Genomic DNA, 20,288 nt, shown 5'->3' on the forward strand with positions numbered 1-20,288 from the left:
TGGCACTATGACAATTATCCATCTATACAAGTCATTTAATCTTTTATTGAGTATTAAATTGTACTAAGAAAGAGAAAAACATTGGCCACTGGAGTGAGATAATCTGACTTGTTTTCAGTGCAGATTCACATTATCAACATGAGACGAGTGACAGTGTCTTGAAATAAGGCAGATCATGCTACTTTTTAAAGACAACACAGTTATAAAATTTTGTGAAATGAGCGCAAATACGTTAATATACGAATTATATGAAGATTACGTTCCTCCACCACGAAAGGATTGTGTGACAATCCCGCGCATCGGACATGCCGTTTTCACCTGTTCTCCGTGTGAAAAGGTTAGCTAATGGTTTCACATCTTCAGTTAAGGTTAGGTTAAGAAAAACTTCACTCAAAGGAGAAAACGTCTTGGTAGTAGTTGGGATTTGAACCCAGTTGAGTTGAACGTAAAAGTATCCGCCCATCCACCGCACTATTTCAGTGTCAACCTACTGCCTGGTTCTGCTCATGTCTCCTCCATGTAATCCTTTCATGGTGGGAAAACAAATTTCTCTCACTTTTGCAATGATGAAGACATCGTGCTCATTTCACAAAATTTCGAGAGACGAGGCTCATTGAAGAAACTTCACAAAACAAGCTGATTTGCATTGGAACCGAGTGTTATCTCTCTCCTTTGGCAGTCTTGTTTTAGGAAGTATTAGATTTACGACTCAACACAAGATCAAATGACTTGTTGTGATAGCAGTTTTATTGCAGTCTGCCTTCAAGACCGGTTCCAGCTGTTAGACAGCGGCTGGGAGCTGCAGTGTTAATCCTGCCGGTTAATCACAGAGTTTCTGACAGTCTGATACCTCAGGCCATCCGTCTGTTTCAGAGCCACAGCGCTCAGCCTCCTGTGCCTCATGCATATTTGGTTGGTCTTTTATTGGGAGCTTTTTAAGGTGTTTTGTCACTTTAAAGTGTTTTGGCACTTCAAAGTAATAATCCATAATGTTTCGCAACTCTCTATCACTAATTGATAGAACACAGTGATTCAACCTGTAGCCAGTTCATTAAAGCTTTTACATCTGCTGTTCTAAACAGCCGGTCTCTGGTAGCTCTTTCCCAGGAAAAATCTTCTGCCACACAGGAAGTGATGCGTTTTATGTTCCCAGTTTGTTTGAAATATATAGAAGAAGAACTGGGTAGTTAGCATGAGCAGTGATAGCCACCATGGCTGAACAGACAGAGAAAAGAGCGCCACCTACAGAAACTCAAACTGCATCAACAGAAAAATCCAAGCTCCGCCCACACTGTTTGATTGACAGGTGATCTCTGGGAAGTGCAGTGCAGAAAAAATAGCAATTAGCGCTGAGCAACAAAAAAGTAGAAACAAAAACATGAATCTCGCAGATTACGTCTTTGACATTTTACAGACCCAAAGGTCTGCACGTGACTCATAACTTTAACAGTAAACAGTAATCTGCTTTTCTTCCATGACAGCTGTCATTTTGTCAGAGGAGGTGTTGATATTTTCTCCTGGTGGAATGAATCTCTTGTTTCTCTTCAGGCTGTCATGACAGACAGGATCAGGATTCCTGTAATTTTGAGGCATTGGAATGTAAATGGAATGCAGATTAATGATGGAATGTAGATTATGTTGACTATGGACTGTCGCCTGCCGCACTTCTTTCACCATAATAGGCATTTTTGATTGGCTGTAATTGGCTTCTCCCATTGACAGTAACAGTCCATCTACTTCTTTTCAGTGTGTGTGTGTGTGCGCCAAAGGAAACACAATTTTTCTATTCTATAATTAGAATCAGGCCTTTTTAGGTAGAACTGCATTTTTTTCCACATACTATAAATATCTCAGGTTTGTATAATTCAAGATATGCCAAACTGAGGGGTGAAAAGTCAAAGAGACTAACAATAGTATAATAATAATATAAAAATATTTGCTTAGTGGCTCAGTAATCAGAATCGTGTTTTAAAAAAAATGTACAGCAGTTGAACACTTTTACTGAGACACACTTTACTAACAACAAATCCAACAGAATTTCCTTCGATTTCATCATACATTTGCAGACAGTAAATATACATCAGCCCAGGAGATAGCAGCTTTACAGCTTGCAGCGTTGTTAAGCTTGTTACCTTTGCCCTCGTTTACTTTCATTCCTGCTCTCCTCTCTCTGTTCCTCTTGGTAACTGTGTGTTTTAGGCCTGTGCTTAACCAAAAGTATTTGGCACTCGTGATGCACATCTGCACTGCACATGTCCGTCTGAACAAGTTATCCAATCTCGTAAACTGTCTTTAGATCTTATTCTTCTTAAAACGACTGAAAAATCCTGCTGATAGCGCGAGATTCACATGTTTAGAGAATGTCTTTCAATCAAATGACAATATCTTGAGTTTCAAAATAATGTCACTTGATTCAAGAAAATGCTTGCAACAAGATGATTTGCATTCAGGACAAAACTATCTTGCCCCTTTGAAATGATTTTTTTTTTCACTAATTTGAAGATGAATATGTTTTTAAGAATTAGCAATCGGCCTCTGGACTTTTTCTGCAGTGTGAATCCAAAGGTTTTCTGAGGAGAAAGTAGGAGATGAAGTCTACTGAAGTAATTTAACCCAGCATTGAGGCTCAAAATATTATTTTTCCCACTGCGCAGCCAGGGGCATCACGAGCCAAATTCAGGTCAAGCAGTCAGTCAGTCAGTCAGTCAGTCAGGTAGCGCTTAGTGAGATGATGCACTTTATCAGATGGCCTCTAGAGGGCGTCTTTGACTGTGAGATGCAGTGTTTCCCATATAGAGGCACAAAATCAAAAGTTGGTCAGTGAATATAAGATACGGAATTAGCGGGGGTCTGAGGTCCTCCCCCAGAAAAAAATAGTAATTTAAAACAAATTTCCTGCATTTCTACACCACCTAACCTCTTGGATTAAGTCAAGAAACAGCAACCCTGTATAATGTTAACCAAAAATGTAAAATGATGTTATATTACTAGATTCCAGCATTGACGTGCTTACGTTCATGATTTTGCATAGGCATAGGCTGCTAACCTAAAAACCTGTTATTGGGAATCGCGAGAAAGTTTCAGAGCGACAGAGACACAGAGCGTCCCCGTAACCATAGCAACTCACTCGCGAGAGGAGAGGGAGAGACGCTGTGCTGCTGCCAGAGGAGCCGCTAACTAAGATTACCCTCAGCAGCATGCATAAATTAAATTATATTACCTGATGGTCTGAATAAGTTGAGTATCTATGACCTTTATCTGCCCCAACTGCAACAACACTATCCGGTTTCTCTCCCACATCAATACGTTTTTAAGATGCCCCTTTTTTCTAGTGTGTAGCAACTCGCTTCTCTCTGACAATTCATTACTGTTTTTTTTCCCCTGTGCTTATTGTGGTCTCACTGACTGGATCCCTTCCCAGAGGACTGTTGTGTGTCTCCCTTCACCTCGGAGCCCTTCCCCTCCGCCTTCCGGGGAGGGATGGAGGGAGAGGCGGAGAGAGAGAGAGAGGAAACCGGGCCGCAGAGGGAGCGATGAGGCGAGGACAGGAGAGGAGACACGACTGTGGGCTTGATTCAGGACTTTATCTCCATCCAGCCCTCTCACACTGGACCTGTCTACCTGCCTCCACGCAGACATGCCCCCCACCTGTTACTCTGATTGTTATTGTTAATATTATCATAACTATTACAAGAGCAGGGAGATGGGTCGGGCGGAGGAGCGCACACTTCCCAGCTGAGAGACTCAACTTTCGTGAACCGTCTGTGGAGGCGCTGCTGTGATGGTAAGCCATGTCTTCATATAGCTTCATAAACTTCAGAAAATTCACGTCTAGGTGCTGTGTGGTAACTTAATATTAACAGCAAGCTCGTGAATTTTTTAAAAGACTAGGCCTATCTGATTTAGGCATTCACATCCATCATTCAGTATCTCTGAAATAGAAGAGCGAAAAATCCCTATAATATTCCTATAATATTACTACAGAGACTGATAGTAGGCTATGTAAGTAATGGGTTTATAGTAACAGTATCGAACTTCATAGTAGTTTTATCTTCTATGGTGTCATTATTGCTGTAGTACTCCCAATGGGACTTAGTTGGGAATAGTTTTGCTGTGATATTTTTTACAGTAGCCTGGTCTTTTAAAATGTATTATAGGATTATTATAGGAGTCTTATTCGCTGGGATGGTCGGTAAAAGTAGCATTATTTTGTCAGATCTAAGTCACTTTCTCTTTCTATCCTTAAAGTAGCCTACCATCGTTTATTCGCATCTTGCTGCCATAAGAGTAGTTTACAAGTAATTAACAAGTTCTTTTACCATCTTGTGTCAAAGGAAACCAACACACTCCTCTGTTTACATCATTCCGAAGTCATATTTCAGTATATTTTAACTGTCAGTAAAGTGACTGTGCACCTGTTCCTTTACATCAGTATTCATGACAGTTTTCTGCTGCCCAGACCAAGACACACACACTGCACTATTTAGAGGATGATGCAGAGACTATCAACTCTCTCTATTGAAGAAATGTGGACATAAATAATAGTAGACACTGTGGATTACTGTAATGACGGATGTATTTATTTAATTATTTTACCATTTTAAAGAAGGCAAATCATTAAAGCTGATCAATCCTCAGCCACTGGCTTTGCAGAAGTAAAGAACAACTTTGTACCAACTTTTCTGCAACAGGCATGAGATTTATTTGAACTGATAATAGGGAACAGACCAGGCAGTCCGGCTCCTGCCATGGTTCCACTGAAGTGTTTTTATTATTTAATATTCGCACACAGATTTCATAAATGCTGCATGATTTCAAGTGGTTCATATTTTTTATTTTAACCTATGAAGTACACGTTGTGTTGTGTACTTCAATGGGTAGAGCAAGGCACTATCACTGGCCAGGGTTAGGGGTTTGATTCCCACTGAGGCTGCCCATGTTAAAAAAAAAAAATAAAATTAAAAAAAAGGTAGAAGCACTCAAAAATGTAAGGTAATGTAAGGTGCTTTGGGTCAAAGTGTCAAATAAATTTTGTTAAATGATATTCAAATCATTTGTGAGGAACATCTATCAGGAATCCAGAATGTAATTCTAATTTAGTAATCACTGTAAAAACAAATTATTTAAAACATGGAGAGTAGTTTTAAGAACTTTTTTACACCAGTTTGATTGATATTCTGGGTCTTTTCTTGCAAAAAATGAATGTTAAAAAAAACACAGTATATGGGACATCTGTTCTTTATTGTTTGAATTTCTAATCTTTCAAACCAGTCACCAGTCATTAACAGTGTTTACTTCACCGTTTGCACAGTTCATAAACAGAATCCCATTCGCTTTAATCACCAAGTAGAATAAATGTAAAGGAATTTAGCTTGGTGACATTAGTACAGGAACATATTGACAACCTACAGGCACACACACACACACAAATCCTGGCCCCATTCCTTGGAGTTTGTGTTGCACTTGTGGCTCTTCTTGTTTTTATTATCCTCTGCTTTGTTTATGGCCTGTTTTCATCTGTATTTGTGTCTTTTGCCTCAAAGCAATGTGTGACAAATCTGTTTGTTTAAAGTGCTTTATAAATAAATCTGACTAATAGAGTTTCACAACACCAACTGACACACATGGTGGTACATGGACAACAGGGTGCAGATATTGTGTGGACAGCACACTATAACCAGGGGCTCCCAAACTTTTCACATCAAGAAATCCTAAAATACTGGAGATAGGTTTTAATCCATGGAGCCCCGTTTGAAAAGACTGAGTCCCATGGAATAAAGACAATAAAGACAATAAAGACAAATGTCTGCACAAAGTATATTGCCATCCTGTGCTTTAATTTCACCCACACCAACTACAGCAACGTTTCGCCCAAACAAGGCTTCATCAGGTTACAGGATATTACATTTGCAACACCCGTCCATCAGGGAGTGTCAGTTTAGAGTAATATCAGTATAATCCTGAATAATATCAAAAAAACATGATCACTTTATCAGACAAATCAAAAAACACATAAATATAGGAAAATACAAACTTTGAAATGCATACATTTCCACAGGGATCAAATCAATCTATTTTAGAGAAAGGACAACTATCAAAGTCCATATTCATGCAAAAGGGATCTAATGTTTTAAGTTCCTAAATCCAAAATGTCTGTCTTCTAGGCAGGAGAGACTGTGTGGCTGTTCCACCTCCTCCAGTCCAGTGTATCTCAGTAGACACATTGCGGCCCGCCTGGGTTCAGTGAGTTGCCACTGGGCTGAGCGTGTCCTTGGATCTAATGCCGCTGCGGTGCTCACTGATGCACATTTTGTGCGGCCTTGTAGTCAAACCCACATATGCAAGAGAACAGGGGCTTTTCCCCGCGGACGGATGATTGAATGCGGTGCATTTGTGCGTATCCGCCGCACTTACACTTCCCGTTTGGGATCTCATCCAAAACAGTTCGAGGTAAATCTGTTTGAGCTGCCATGGCTGTGATGTTAGCTGGTCGTTTGAAGATCACTTGTGGGGGGGGCTTTAAAAACATTTTTGAGGTAGGGATCCATCTCTATTATGTGCCAGTGGCTTTTTACAATATTTTTAAGTTCATTCCCCAAAGGAGAGTAGGTGACTGAGATCTGATTGGAGATTCTTTTTGTTAGTTATGATTTCACTAACTTCTCAGGACTGAAATAATCGCAACATTTTGCCCCTGGAAACCCCTCAAGGACCCCCGGCGGTCACCGAACCCCACTTTGGGAACCTCTGGACCACACATATCACTTTACATACATTTAGCATTCCACATCCTGTGTGCTCTGCTCTTCCTCCACTCCTCAACAATTAAGTTCTGTGGTTTTCCATTAGTTTGAATAGGAAACCGTACGGCCGCAGGAGTGAAGCAGTTTGGATTATAACTTATTGATTTTGGATGCTGTCAGGTGCTTACGGCTAATGGCGCACTCACAGGGCGCCATGTCTGTTACCGCTATTCTCTAAGGAAGGAGGAGGCATGATCTGATAACGGTGCGGTTAGCTGTGAGTGGAAAATGCAAAGGTTTCTCACTCCTCCTCTCCATTTCTTTCTCTATAATTTCATGACTGCTGGCATGAAATTATACTCACCGTTGAATATGTTTGAAGTTATTCTCTATTTTAAGCCTCGGATTTACAAAGTAGTAACATTTTAGAGGATGTAATCACGTGTTTTTTTGCAAACTGTGCATTGAACATCAGGTAACATTTTTTCCCCCACAATGGATGTGTTCAGGTTTTTTCCTGGTGTGAAATGGGTCTTTGGTGGTGCTCCTGTTGTAAGAGACAGATGGCGTTGAATGCTAAGTTGCATATTAGTAGCATTTGTTGTACCAATTTCAGAGTGTCCAGTTTCATCAAGTTAAATATTATTTACTTTTTTAATACCAGTTAGAATGAAAGATAAGGCCAATTTCTCCACTAAATTGAATGGGAAAATAATAATAAAAAAAAGAAAGAGATGTGCAGATTTCTCAGTAGAAAAACAACACACCAAGAAACCACAACATTATTAAGACCTCTAAAACTGAATGTAAGAATTAAGTCCTATTCACAGGAGATTTATATCTGTAACTGCCGCAATAACTGGAAAGCATTCCACAAAATGCAGACTTGGGATAATTCATTAATTACATGAGATCCCCACCTAATACTAATCCTGTTCTAATAGAGCTTTAGGCTGAAAGGACTTTTCAGCCCTTCAATTTAGATAATCAAAGAGATTTTTTTAGAACCTGGAGATACCCTGAGTCTGTTGAAAAAATACTATGCTATGGGATTGAAGATATCCCCTTGTTTTTGTTTTTTAAATCACTAGATTTGTTGCTAGTCACTTTTGACAAATTTGATGGGAGGGGGGGGGGGGGGGGGGGGGGGGGTTCTGCTCAACAAACTACGAAATTGTGACTAAAGCCCATCATCTCTTAGTCGGGTGGCCCTATTGTCCCAACAGTTAAATCATCCAAATTGGCAGTTTTCCAGTTCATTTCCAACTTCCTGTTTTTTTTGTTTTTTTTTCATATTAGCACTAGAGGAAATGGCTTTGCCGGGTGCCAAAAAATTCCCTATGCAGGAAAACTCCTGGTACAGGAATGAAACCCTTCAAGTGAACATGACCGGGCTGTGTGCAGTTTACTAACGTCACCTTAAATGATTTCACCACTAACGTGTGAAGTTGGCTAGTGCAGCTTTAATTATACATTTAACTATATTAAAGTCACATCATAAATAGTTATCAACTGATCTGAGTTTACTTCACTATCAGCACAGTTCACAGAATCAGAATCACTTTAATCGTATAGGAATTTGTCTTGGTGACATTGGTTGAATTATGTTTAATACGTCCCATTTACTCTCTCCTTATTTATATTCTGTTCTTCCTTTCTCTATTGTATTAATATTTGCTGCTCCGATGACCCACTTTCCACCTGGAACCTCATTAAAGTTCCATCTTATCTTGAAAAGCGTTACACCTATGCTGACAAAATGACTACTGGCAGATAATATGTATATATAGAGTTGGAATGAAATTATATATTTTTTCTACCCCTGCTGTACATTTTGTTTTGATCAATTAGTGCATGGGACCTTGCCACTTTTGGTTAAATTGAATGCAGTGACTTTATTTACTCATAACAGGCATTCTTCAGAGATAACATCACGGAATTTGCAGATTTCCTGTTTATTTCTTTTAGTTTATTTCAGGATTACATACCCGCACAGTTTTGAGAAAATGTATTTCCTGTATCCAATTTCACTACATTTCCATGCATATATCCATCCATAACATTTATATCCACTTGGCTTGAGGACAATCATATGCAATTATGGGCTCTGTAATGGCTGTCATACTTGGTCTTGATTTCCTGTAACTGTCTCTGTCAGTTCTGTTGACGTAACAGCATTTCCTGTCAAGATATGCCAGCTCTGCTACTCTCTCTCTATTTCTGTCTCTGTGTCTCTCTCTCTCTCCATCACATGCTGTCACCGTCTGCATGTGTTTGAGTGAGTGCGTACATGTGACTGTTAACATACTGATCATTCTCCATCATATGTTTTAGATCTGCTGTGTCCAAGCTGTATCACTGACTCCAGTCACTTTTCGCATGTTCTGTCTGGTCCTGTGTAGCTCGATGGGCAGAGCATGGCTAGGGTTAGGGGTTAAATTCCCATCAGGCCAAACCCATGCTAAAAATGCACTCGTTGTTTTCCATTGTGATTTGGATAAAAGCATCCATGTTATGTCTGATTTGTACGTTTTATTAAACTAGATGCCAATTTTCTTGCTAGTTTGTAATGATGTGCGCTCGTTGACTAAAAGAATTCAAGACGTACAATTTACAATTTCATCCACAAAAGTAAACAAATTTAATGCACCACATAAGCGTCTCCATGAGTAAAGCCACATTTGAAGTTTTTATTGAAGCTCCCATAAAATATATGTGACATAAACCAGCTTAACTCCTAACAGATGGACTCTATCCCATGCTCCCCGGGCCACTCAACATACTGCTATTTTCTCATTTCACTATGTCTTGTATGTTTCTATATATATATATTGTTTATTTTAAGTGTTCTCTGCCCTGCTACAAGAACAACAACATCTTGAAATTGAACTTGTCTCTTTTTGTTTTTGAAGGTGAAGAGAGAACATAAAGAAAAGGGACAAAAATGAAATTCCTCACAATGGTCTAAGTCTTTCCATCTGAAATCAGCAATCAACCAGCCAGCCACCATGAATGTCTCCGCCTCCCCTCTCGCCAACCAGACCGCCCCGCTCTGCTACTCCATTAACAGCCCCCCATTCAGGTACAACCACACCATCGCCTCGGCCTACTTCTCGTCCATCTTCAGCACTTTGGGCCTCAGCTCCAACCTCATTGCCTTGGTGGTTCTCCTCAAGTCCTTCCAGCGGACGCACAGCCTCTCGCGCTCCTCCTTCCTCATCTTCCTGTGCGGCCTGGTGGTCACCGACTTCATGGGTCTTCTGGTCACGGGCTCCATCGTGGTCTCCTTCCACATTACCCACTTCAACTGGCGCCACCTGGACCCGCACTGCCACTTCTGCAACTTCATGGGCATGTCCATGGTCTTCTACGGCCTGTGCCCTCTGCTGCTCGGCGCCGCCATGGCCGTGGAGCGATTCGTGGGCATCAACCGGCCGTTCGCGCGCTCTGCCAACATGCCCAAGAGCCGGGCGGTGTCCATGGTGCTGATGGTGTGGACGTTCGCCGGCTGCGTGGCTCTGCTGCCCCTACTGGGCATGGGGAGCTACCACATCCAGATGCCAGGCTCCTGGTGTTTCCTCAACATCAGCTCTAAGAGCAGCGACATGGCCTTCTCCCTGCTCTTCTCGCTGGTCGGGCTGCTGTCCATCGCAGTGTCCTTCCTGCTGAACACGGTGAGCGTGGTGACGCTGATCAAGGTGTGCTGCGGACAGGACAGGACGCAGCGTCGCCGCGACTACGAGGTGGAGATGATGGTGCAGCTCATCCTGATCATGGTCATCGCCTCCATCTGCTGGTGCCCCTTATTGGTGAGTTGCCTGCTTTACATATGTATACATGTATATGCATATTCAAGGGTTTGCTTTTACAGAGAATGATACAACCACAATGAAAAGCTATTTCCTTTTAAGCTTTATAACAGTTATATGCAGGTTTATAAAACTGAGTTTCTGGGCTCTAGCTGTAAGTTACAGTAGGCAACTTCGTACTTTGGCGGCCCCAAGTGGCAGCAAGAGATAACTGTTTGAATTCATGGAAGTTTGAAGGACTTCGTTACCCAGAAATCGAGTAAAGTGAACTGCACAATTCTTGGACCTAAATTTCTCCTCCTTAGTGGCTGGTGAGGGTGGAGATGGTGAAGACTTTCAACCATCGTTGGTGAATCCAACTTTCTCTGGACAGAGCGCTCGCTTGCTGCTATTTAGGAGACAGTTTTGTATTTCACTCTTAAGTTTTGATTCCCTATCCCGAATCAGTTTCCCACCAGCAACCATACCCAACATCTGAAATTAATTTGGGCAAATAACCCTAACCATAATCTAACCCTGGAATCTACAGTGTGGATGGGACATTCTTCTCTGTTGCGGCCCTTCTTTGTGATTTAGGCTGATTTGTGGTGCATTTTTACATTGAAAAACCTTGCCTGATGCAGCTTTAAGGTAGATACAGAGTTTGCTTAATTTATCAGGCTGGTTGTTCTCTAGTTTAGGTGCTCCGATCGCATGCTCCAATGCTTGATCTGTAGTGCGCGAAACACGCCCGACTTTGTTTATTTTCAGTGTTTCGACTGCTCTGCATTTCTTGTCTTCTGTAAGAATGCAGACCATTCAGTCAGCAAACGAATTGTATTATCTCTGCATGACAATAATGTCTGGTCGATAAAAGGCCTCCATAAATTACACCTATCAGTTCTAATTCGCATATGAAAACACACCTACTTTGATCACCTCCTGTCCTCAAAAGAGCCCCTGAGCCAACTGATATAAAGTTGCAGAATAAATAGAGCGCTGTGTGCCAGCACTGTCCAGGAAGCTCTGCTGGCCCTGTTACAGCCTGTGTGAATGTGTGTGTGCCTCTGTGACTGTGTGTCTGTGGTCTGTGTCTGTCTGTGTGTGTGTGTGTGCCTATGTGTGTGTGTTGCGTGGCGATAAGGCCTATGGGAGAATGGGCCATCTCCGGTTGCAGGCAGAAGGGGGATATCCGCTCTGGACCCCAAGCCTTCTCTTCATCTTCCTCCATCTGTCTGGCCTGCTCTGTCTTTTTCCCTATATGTCTCTTTATGCTGCATAGACTTTGATTCAAGAATATGGAATACTTAAGAGTATACAGCTTGTAAAAAGCTATAAAGCCCTTTGGATATACAGTAAGTGTCCACCATAGTGGCATATGTCTACCCAAACATTACTCTTTTGTTTTCCCCCATATGTCTCTTTATGTTGCATAGATTTTGATTCAAAACCATGAAATAATGAGTAAAAAACATCTTCAAACTCTGTGCCCTCATGCACACGTTGGAGAAAAATGTCTACTAATTTCATTCATGATAAAGATAATTGATGGGAAGTTAAAAATGGTGGCCCGTGTGTTGCTCAGTGGGGAGAGCATGGTACTAACACTGCCAGAGTTAGGGATTAGAGTCCCACCAGGGCCACCAAAGCTAAAAATACATTCACTCATGATACTGTAAGGCACTTTCACTAACAGTGTCTGCCAAATGGCATGTGTGAAATATTTCTTAACTTCTTGGTAGCACCCAACCCTCACTTTTTTCTCTCTCTTTCTCAGCTTCAGTGTTTGTTATCAGTTGCCCCTTCAAATGTTTAAACCAAAATGAGGTGTCACGAGGTTGGTCCTATAAGCTCCCTCTCTCCACTTCCCTTCTCTATGCCTCATTTCTCCGAAGCAATGCAGCCTCCTAACTAGCTGATCTTGCTGGACATGCCCTGGATCAGAGAAGCCCCTTAAAGCCCCTAGTTGCCCTCAATGTCACATTCAGCTTTACAGCATGGGTGAACGCTATGCCCTTATATGCTTCAAACACTACATGTAGAAGTATATTAACCATCAAACCCGGATGGTGGTGTAGTAATCTCACAGGTCAAGATCCACACCGAGAATCAACTCCAGCCATGACTTCCTCTCCTTCATCCCTATCCTTAACCCCTTTCCTGGTGTCTCTATCGTTGTTGTCATGTGAAAACCCTGTAACTCCAATTTTGATGATTTTCATGTTTCATGCTCTTCTATGGTTTCAGAAAATTCTACAACTCTTGGTCCTCTGAGACCCTTACAGAACCAACTGGATAAATTCAAAAATGCACGGGGGTCAAGCTGAAACAAGGCTGCTTTTCTTAGTTCCTGAAAAAGCCTTGGATATACAAGGCTTCCACTGGACAGTGATGCTATAAAGGGGGATGGAGAGCCCAACCTCCATGAAAAAAATTGCTCTCCACTATGTCATTCATTATAAAAGGGGGAATGTATAAAATGTATTTACATTTTAGCCACTAAACTGACGCTGTTATCCAGAGCAACTTATGAGTGCAACAGTAGAATAAGCTTAGATTCCTAGATCACCAACAATTGAAGCAACACATATTAAGGAATGGTAGGATCCGAGCCATAGCCCCCTGATTATAGCAATCATTGTTTTCGCAGCCCTGTCTAACCCCATGTGTGCTGCCCTGCACAGATATTTATTCTGATGAGCGCTGTGACTGCTGAACCTGTAAGACCCGACATTGTTTTGTTCTACATACGAATGGCCACCTGCAATCAGATATTTGACCCCTGGATATACATCATGTGTCAAGAGTCCCGTCTAAGGCGAGTAGAAGCAAAAAAAATTCAAAAACTCCAAACAATAACACAGCGTCCCCGCAAGTCACTGCTCACCCCCCTCATGCGTTTGGGCTGTGGTTGGCCGGCTAGCCCAGCCTTCCCCAAACATCTGGCGAGGAAACTCATGGACTCATCTGTGCATCAAAGTCTCCCCAACGCCTTCCAGCTTCCAAACCACATTACCCATGAGCACCTTATCTAGAGCATGCTTCACGGTGCAGCCAGCGTCCCGTCTTGATATTGGTGCGGCTGTTTATGCTTCATTCCATTCCCAACCAGCCAATAAACATTTCACTTGTGCAGTTTCAGCCTTTTGTCATATCTGTTTATTCCCCATGTGCCTGCTTTTATTTCCTTAGACTAACACAGATGGCTTCTCATCAAAACCATGATCACTTCATCTGCAGATATGAGTTTTAGTTATACAAACCGTTCTCGGAAGCAGAGCTCCCTGAGGCAGAAATAATCTCAGTGATTAGAGATTAAACCAAAGAACCATATTTTCTGCCAGCCCAGTGAAAAAAAACAAAGGTGGTAGGCTAATGAGCACTCTTGCTACTAACTAAGAAAATCCAATCTAGCCATAAGTTATCTAGGTTAGCTGGTTAGCTGACCTTGAAAATTAAAACTAGCCATACTGGCCTATAGCTATCTAGGTAAGCTAGTTAGCTAGCTGCTGAATTTACAATCATGACTGAATGAAAAAAAATAGTCATTTTGTTTCTATTTTGACCAGATTTCCTTGTTTGCTATTCAAGTTTGCCAGTTAGCTAACTTGCACTCTAAATCTGTGGTTATTTGTCTCCTCTCAGAAGTATTTGTCTACCTAAAACTCCATTGTGCACTTCATCTCACCAGTAACACCTTGAATGCAAAAGATTTAATTCTGCATGTGCCATGTGCCAAATTGTATTTAAGTGTTTTGCACTGCCTGTATGGAAACCACAGAGTTTGAATTTTGACATTAGCTGAATTTGGAAGAAAGACAACGATAAGCCAATTTGTCATTCCTAAACGAGCTTGTTAGCATGTTTAGCCCCCACAGGAGAGAGCTGGGCTAATGCTAATAAGGCAGAAATAAAGCTATGCTTCACATCACATGTTGCTGCTTAGCTGCAGAGGGAATAATTGTGTTGCAATGGCCGCTGCCACAGGAGGGCCACAGGAAAATTAGCCTGGCCATGCAGTCCCAGAGTGGGACATAACACAGACGTGTGTGTGTGTGTGTGTGTGTGCGTGCATGCATATGGAATATTCATCTTGTCATGTTTTCTCTCTCATTCCTCATCCCTGTTCTCTCCTTTCTACTACTACTACTTTCTACACTTTTCAACTGTAATTTGCTGTTTCTTCCTTACTTTCTCATTATAAATGTCTTACAATTCTTTTGACTACATCTTCTCTTTCTTTCCTTTCTGCAACTGTTTTACTTCACCATCCCTGTCCTGTATCCTCCCTCACTTGTCCCATCCATCCTCCATCACACCTTGCCTCCCTCCTTTCTTCCCTCCCTCTTTCCATCCCTCCTTCCCTCCCTATTCCTTTCTCCCCCCTCCATTTCTCCCCCACCAGGTGTTTATTGCACAGACTGTGCTGTCTGGAAGTCGTCTCCAGATCCGCTACCTGCTGTTGTGGCTTCGCTTCGCCACCTGGAACCAGATCCTGGACCCCTGGGTGTACATCCTCTTTCGCCGGGCCGTTCTCAAGCGCATCTACCCCCGCCTCGACTGGTCCCGGGGCTCCATCATGACCCTGTACCCGTCCTTCAACGACACCATCCGCAGGTTCACCCGGTCTTCTCTTGGGAGCAGCGTGGGCCAGGATGAACCGGGAGGGACGGTGAAGTTGAACGGCACTCCCCCCTCGCCGCCGCCTTCTTCTCCCTGCTGACTGCTTGGATCTGAGTTGTCGCTCAGTTCAGCGAGCATTCGGTGACATCATTTGAGTTTTGTGGGGGGTTTTTTGTTTTGTTTCTGCTCTCCTGCTTGTGTGTTCATGTTGATTGTGACCAGTATAAGCAGGAGGGCTGCAGCCATAATCTGGAAGGACTGAACCTTGTTTTCTTGTTTGGCAGCATATCCGCCATATAGATGTTTCACATGTACAGTATAGGCATTTAGCAAAGTTGCTCTTACTCAGAGCGACTTGTATGAGTGAGCAGGGGTTCTGTGTTAAAAGACTGTTGACGGACACACATTGGGGATCAAACCTGTGATTTTTTTGGTAAAAGGACAGTCTGTCTAACCGCTAGGCCACCCTGCTAGCTGAAGGCTGAACAGTTGGCGGGCTGAGATGAATTTAAAACTGTCTAGACAATCACAGAACAGCCCATCTATGCTATTTTGGTTCTAAACATATCATGTAGACGACGGATTGTTCTTCTGTGTGCAGTGGTTCCTGAACAATCCAACTCAGCCAATGTGCTAATATAGTATTATGCAGTGTGAAGCATCGCTACTGTCATCAGAACTGATCCAGAGCCAGGCAGCTCTCCAAAGTTGGACCAAAGTTGGTTGAAAATTTATGACCGCAGTCGGCTATCGATCTAAAAACAGCAAAGCCTGCGTATGTGTGTGTGTGTGTGTGTTTGTGTGGACTGATGTTTTGCAGCTGTTCAGTATATAAGTACACCAGATGTCATTACAAAGAGCAACTTTGAGAAAAAAATTGTTGTGGTGTTTGATAGATCACATGTCCTCCACAGGCACGTAGCTTAATGTCCTTTTTTGTCAAGTGCAGTTCAGTTTAATGTGACATTTCACTCTGGTAGAACATTTATCACTTTGCACATGTACTTTATGAGAGTTAATGGTCAGCTGCTAAAATTAGCTGTTCTGGAGTCCCACAGTCACCATCACTCATGCTTTGGATCTTGCCTAAAAAAGACTTCAAACACACACACAAACACTGCAAAATAGACCCAGGCAGCGTTACTTCATTAAGAACTAATTTTTTTCCCCTTTTGAAATCATTGCCCTTGAAAAGTTGGGGGAAAATCTTAAATATTGGAGGCAGGAGTGGATCCTCAGAGCACCTAATATTGAAAACTGACTGAACTTCTACAGAAGTGAAAGTGTTTCTACTAAAATGAAATATTGCTTAAAATATGCCAGAGGCAGGCTTCCGTCACACTTTCCATTTCAAAATGTCATATTTTTCCAGACTTTTTCCATCATTCCTTTTTTGGAATGGTTTTGAAGATTGTGTTCAGAGTTCAATATGATGTATGCAGATAGAGGAATAGCAATATGACAATATGTCAAAAAGGCCATATCACTCCATACCTGAAGATTATTCTTCACAATAAAACATACTGTGTGAAATGACAGTGGAACTATGCAAAGTCATGTGTAAATTGTGACTGAACTATAACATACCTTTGGTTTTCAAGACCTGGAAATGATCAAGTGATTTTTCATACTTTTTCAGACTTTCCAGATGGTTCACTCCTCATGCTTGATTGTCACATACGGACAAAAGCAAGTTTGCCAGAAAAAGTTGAGATTCAAAATATAGAAAGTACAGTGGATTTCAATGAGGATGTGATCATTTCACCAAATCAACTCATGGATATGGGCATGAACCATGAAAATGCACTGTTTAGATTGTCAGTATTTAAAAAATGTCTCTGTCTCTGTCACAGGCTTAATTTCAAAGGTAAGGACCAAAAGGTGTAAGAACAATATTTATTTGAACTGTAGACCTGTTACACTGCATGAAAGGTCACAATATCTACTTGAAGAGTTTAAAATCCAAAAATGCTATGTCTTTTTTTTTTTTTAAATCAGTGTCTGAAGTTTGTTATTCAGTATTGCAAGGAGTCACTCTGTAAAAGTGTTATCATTTTGTCAGCCAAACATTTAAGCTACCTGTTATCATTGGCAGTGTTGCACTCGTTACTTAAAAATGGTAATAGATTAGAATAGATTGCTCATTTCAAAAGTATTTAAAAAGTAATATTACCATGTATTACTCCCTGGGAGCAGCGATTTGTTACTCATTATGTTTCATCTCATTATTACTTTTTTGTTACACCCCCAAATTGACAATTGCATCCTCTGTCATCTTAAAAAAATGTTAGAATGTCTGTCACTTTTTAAAATGGTTAATTTTTCATTTTGGAACAAATCTCTTCATACTCTCACAGCAGCTGTGCAGCGTCTTACTTCTGTTTTAACTCTTTGTGCAGCATCTTATTCTTGACTAATAGATATTATAAGTTAAGGATCCAATATTATCCAGCAAATATGAAGTGTAAAAGTTGCATGTGTTTTGACAAAAAATAGCACGTGATTTTCCATGTCAACAAATGATAATAAAAAAAAAATGTGGAGAAGAAGAAATCTATTGAAACTGACTTTGTCGGTATGTTTCTGTGAGGCAAACAAGAACTTGGCAGATAGGAATGACTCCAACCATTTTATTTACATTTGAAACATGTGAAATATGCCTTACATTTTCAGGTCTCCATAAAGTGGCGCTGTCATATACATAAAGTGTCAAATCAAAACTTCACTATCACACAAACACTGGTGTAGCTGAGAGCAATGCAGCCCCCGACGGGTCACTCTTCTCACTTTCTTTGGGTCGAGAAAGTTTGCCAGTTAAATGTTTCCTTGCTTACACGGAAACATTAAACTGTCAAATTTCAGCATGCGGTTTGACGATTCTCTCTCTCTGCGTAGTAGTTTCTCTCCAACACACAGACAGAAAGAGAGAATGGCAGCCATCGCAGCTAAGAACGGTGATACTACAGTATAAGACACTGACAAACATCCCGCAGGCTTTTAAAACCAAGTTTATACATTAATTATTCAAAACTGGTACAGTGTGTCACTTTTATTTTCACACAGATGTGAACAATGCCTATTTACATTCTGTCTTTGAAACAAATCAAACAACAAGATAACATAAAAGTGTCCTAATAATAACTCATGACAAAAGTGTGAAGTGAAGCTACAAATAAGCTAGAGAGAATTTAATAATATGTAGTTATAATATTAATTAAGCAGTGAACATGAAGACCTTCATTTTTCAGGCAAACAACGAGATGAAGGAAAATGAGAGGACAGGGTGTGCATTTTGCCAAGTACCTCAAGCTGATAGTGATTTCATGTTATGCAGAGGTGTGGACTTGAGTCACATGACTTGGACTCTAGTCAGACTCGAGTCACAAATTTGATGACTTTAGACTCGACTTGACAAAATCAAAAAAGACTTTGACTTGGACTTTAACGGCAATGACTCGTGACTTCACTTGGACTTGAGCCTTTTGACTTGAAAAGACTTGATACCTTCCGTCTGTATATATAAATATACATAGCCTATATTTGTTTTTGCCTGTTGATGTCACCATTGACGTGGTGTCCCACCCCCACCGCCACCAACCCTCCCTTGCCGAAGGCTATAGGCTGGCACATATTGATGTTTCCTCCATTACTGCCTGAGGAGGTGTGCATCCAGTTGCAATGCATTGCTCTAAGTTTGCATGGATTGTATAGTCATAACCCAGTTTGTTTTAACAAACTTGTTTTAACAAATAAATACAAATTTTAAAAAGCATTCATGATTTGTGTAAATTTAATATATTATTACTCTGTTGTTAAAATGCCATTACATTTAGTGAAGAGCGCATTATGACTTGTTTAGGACTCGAAACTCAAAGTTTAGGACTTGAGACTTGACTCGGGACTTGCCTGTCTTGACTTGGGACTTGACTTGGGACTTGAGTGCAAAGACTTGAGACTTACTTGTGACTTGCAAAACAATGACTTGGTCCCACCTCTGATGTTATGTAATTGTTTTCTTTTATGTTTTTTTCTCCCATTACATGGACTATGACAGTCGTGATTGAGAGATGCCTGTGTTTGTCATTACTTTTTTTAACTGTGGGAAATCTTGGGTCTGTCTTCCTGTATGACAATGATGATGATTTAGGAAGATACTGGAATTCACATCATGCCACGCAGGGATCACTATATAGATGCTATTTCTACACCCACTACCATCCGGCTGGAGTTCGTCCCTTGAGGTTCACTCTCACAAGGATCTAATTAAAGTAGATGATATTCACTGCAAAAAATGTCCATCTGCAAGGTATTGTCACGTTTTTCAAGAATACTCTGTGTGAAGAAAATACGATTTTCAGATAAAATATAAAATGTAATTTTTTTGTAAAGTTGCTTCTTGCTTTATATGTCAATCACTTGCTGAGATTATTGAGAATATATTCGATAGTCAGAAAGTTGCAATGGATTTAGTTGCAATAGTTTATATGTGCAATATAATCGCAATCGCTTTGACATTTCAATTGCTTTGGGGCCAGTTTGCTTACTCCAGTTTGATTTTAGCTTATTTCCTCCTGGCTTTACATCTGAGAGAAAATCATTACTGTGCCTTATCTAACTTCCTGGTTTTCTAGATGGCTGGCTGATTCTCTAATGTTCCTCCAAAGTATTCATCTTTCCTCACATGTTCTGAACACATAATTACATAATAGATGGGTCTGTTTGCATGGGAAGCAAGCCCTCCAGGGTTTTACAAACATTTTTTACATCAATACAACTACAGCTATCATACATGATCACTCCCTGGATGGATTATTATTTGTTACATATTTTCAGGGTGCTGTGGCTGTGATCCCATCACTCCTTACAACTGGTTGTAATTTGGTGAACAAGCAAATTTTAGCTTATTTTACTGTTGTATCCATTGTATTTCATTCCGAGTAAGAGCATGCCAAAATAGTAAATGTAAATGTTTGATTTTGCTGCAAATCTACTGAAGAACTGCACTGCAATTTGCTGTGTTTTGTGTATATTTATCAAAATGAACACGAATAATGATGATGTGCCATTTTATTCAGTTTAGTGCCAGAAATTGGTTGAAATTGCAGTCCCTGTCATGTTTTCTTAGGAAGTGAAT

The 20,288-nt window shown here is 40.9% G+C and overlaps 1 protein-coding gene across 2 annotated transcripts; it reads left to right on the forward strand.

The window, feature by feature from the left end:
- The first annotated feature begins 3,558 nt into the window (after positions 1-3,558).
- On the forward strand, positions 3,559-17,659 carry tbxa2r (thromboxane A2 receptor). Of its 2 annotated transcripts, XM_071518894.1 has the most exons (4): positions 3,559-3,784; positions 9,656-10,552; positions 13,216-13,349; positions 14,937-15,230. In XM_071518894.1, the coding sequence occupies exons 2-4, from the start codon at positions 9,752-9,754 to the stop codon at positions 15,112-15,114; spliced, it is 1,113 nt and encodes a 370-aa protein (XP_071374995.1). In that variant the 5' UTR covers positions 3,559-3,784; positions 9,656-9,751; the 3' UTR covers positions 15,115-15,230. The 2 variants fall into 2 exon arrangements, with proteins under 2 accessions (XP_071374995.1, XP_071374994.1); XM_071518893.1 differs by lacking the exon at positions 13,216-13,349 and having other exon boundaries at positions 14,937-17,659.
- The last annotated feature ends 2,629 nt before the right edge of the window (positions 17,660-20,288 follow it).

Source organism: Centroberyx affinis, unplaced genomic scaffold, assembly GCF_046629955.1.
Source record: "Centroberyx affinis isolate AG114_WGS23_722 - 3 ecotype Tasmania unplaced genomic scaffold, CSIRO-AGI_Caff_v1 ptg000641l_1, whole genome shotgun sequence".
Classification (NCBI taxonomy): Eukaryota; Metazoa; Chordata; class Actinopteri; order Beryciformes; family Berycidae; genus Centroberyx; species Centroberyx affinis.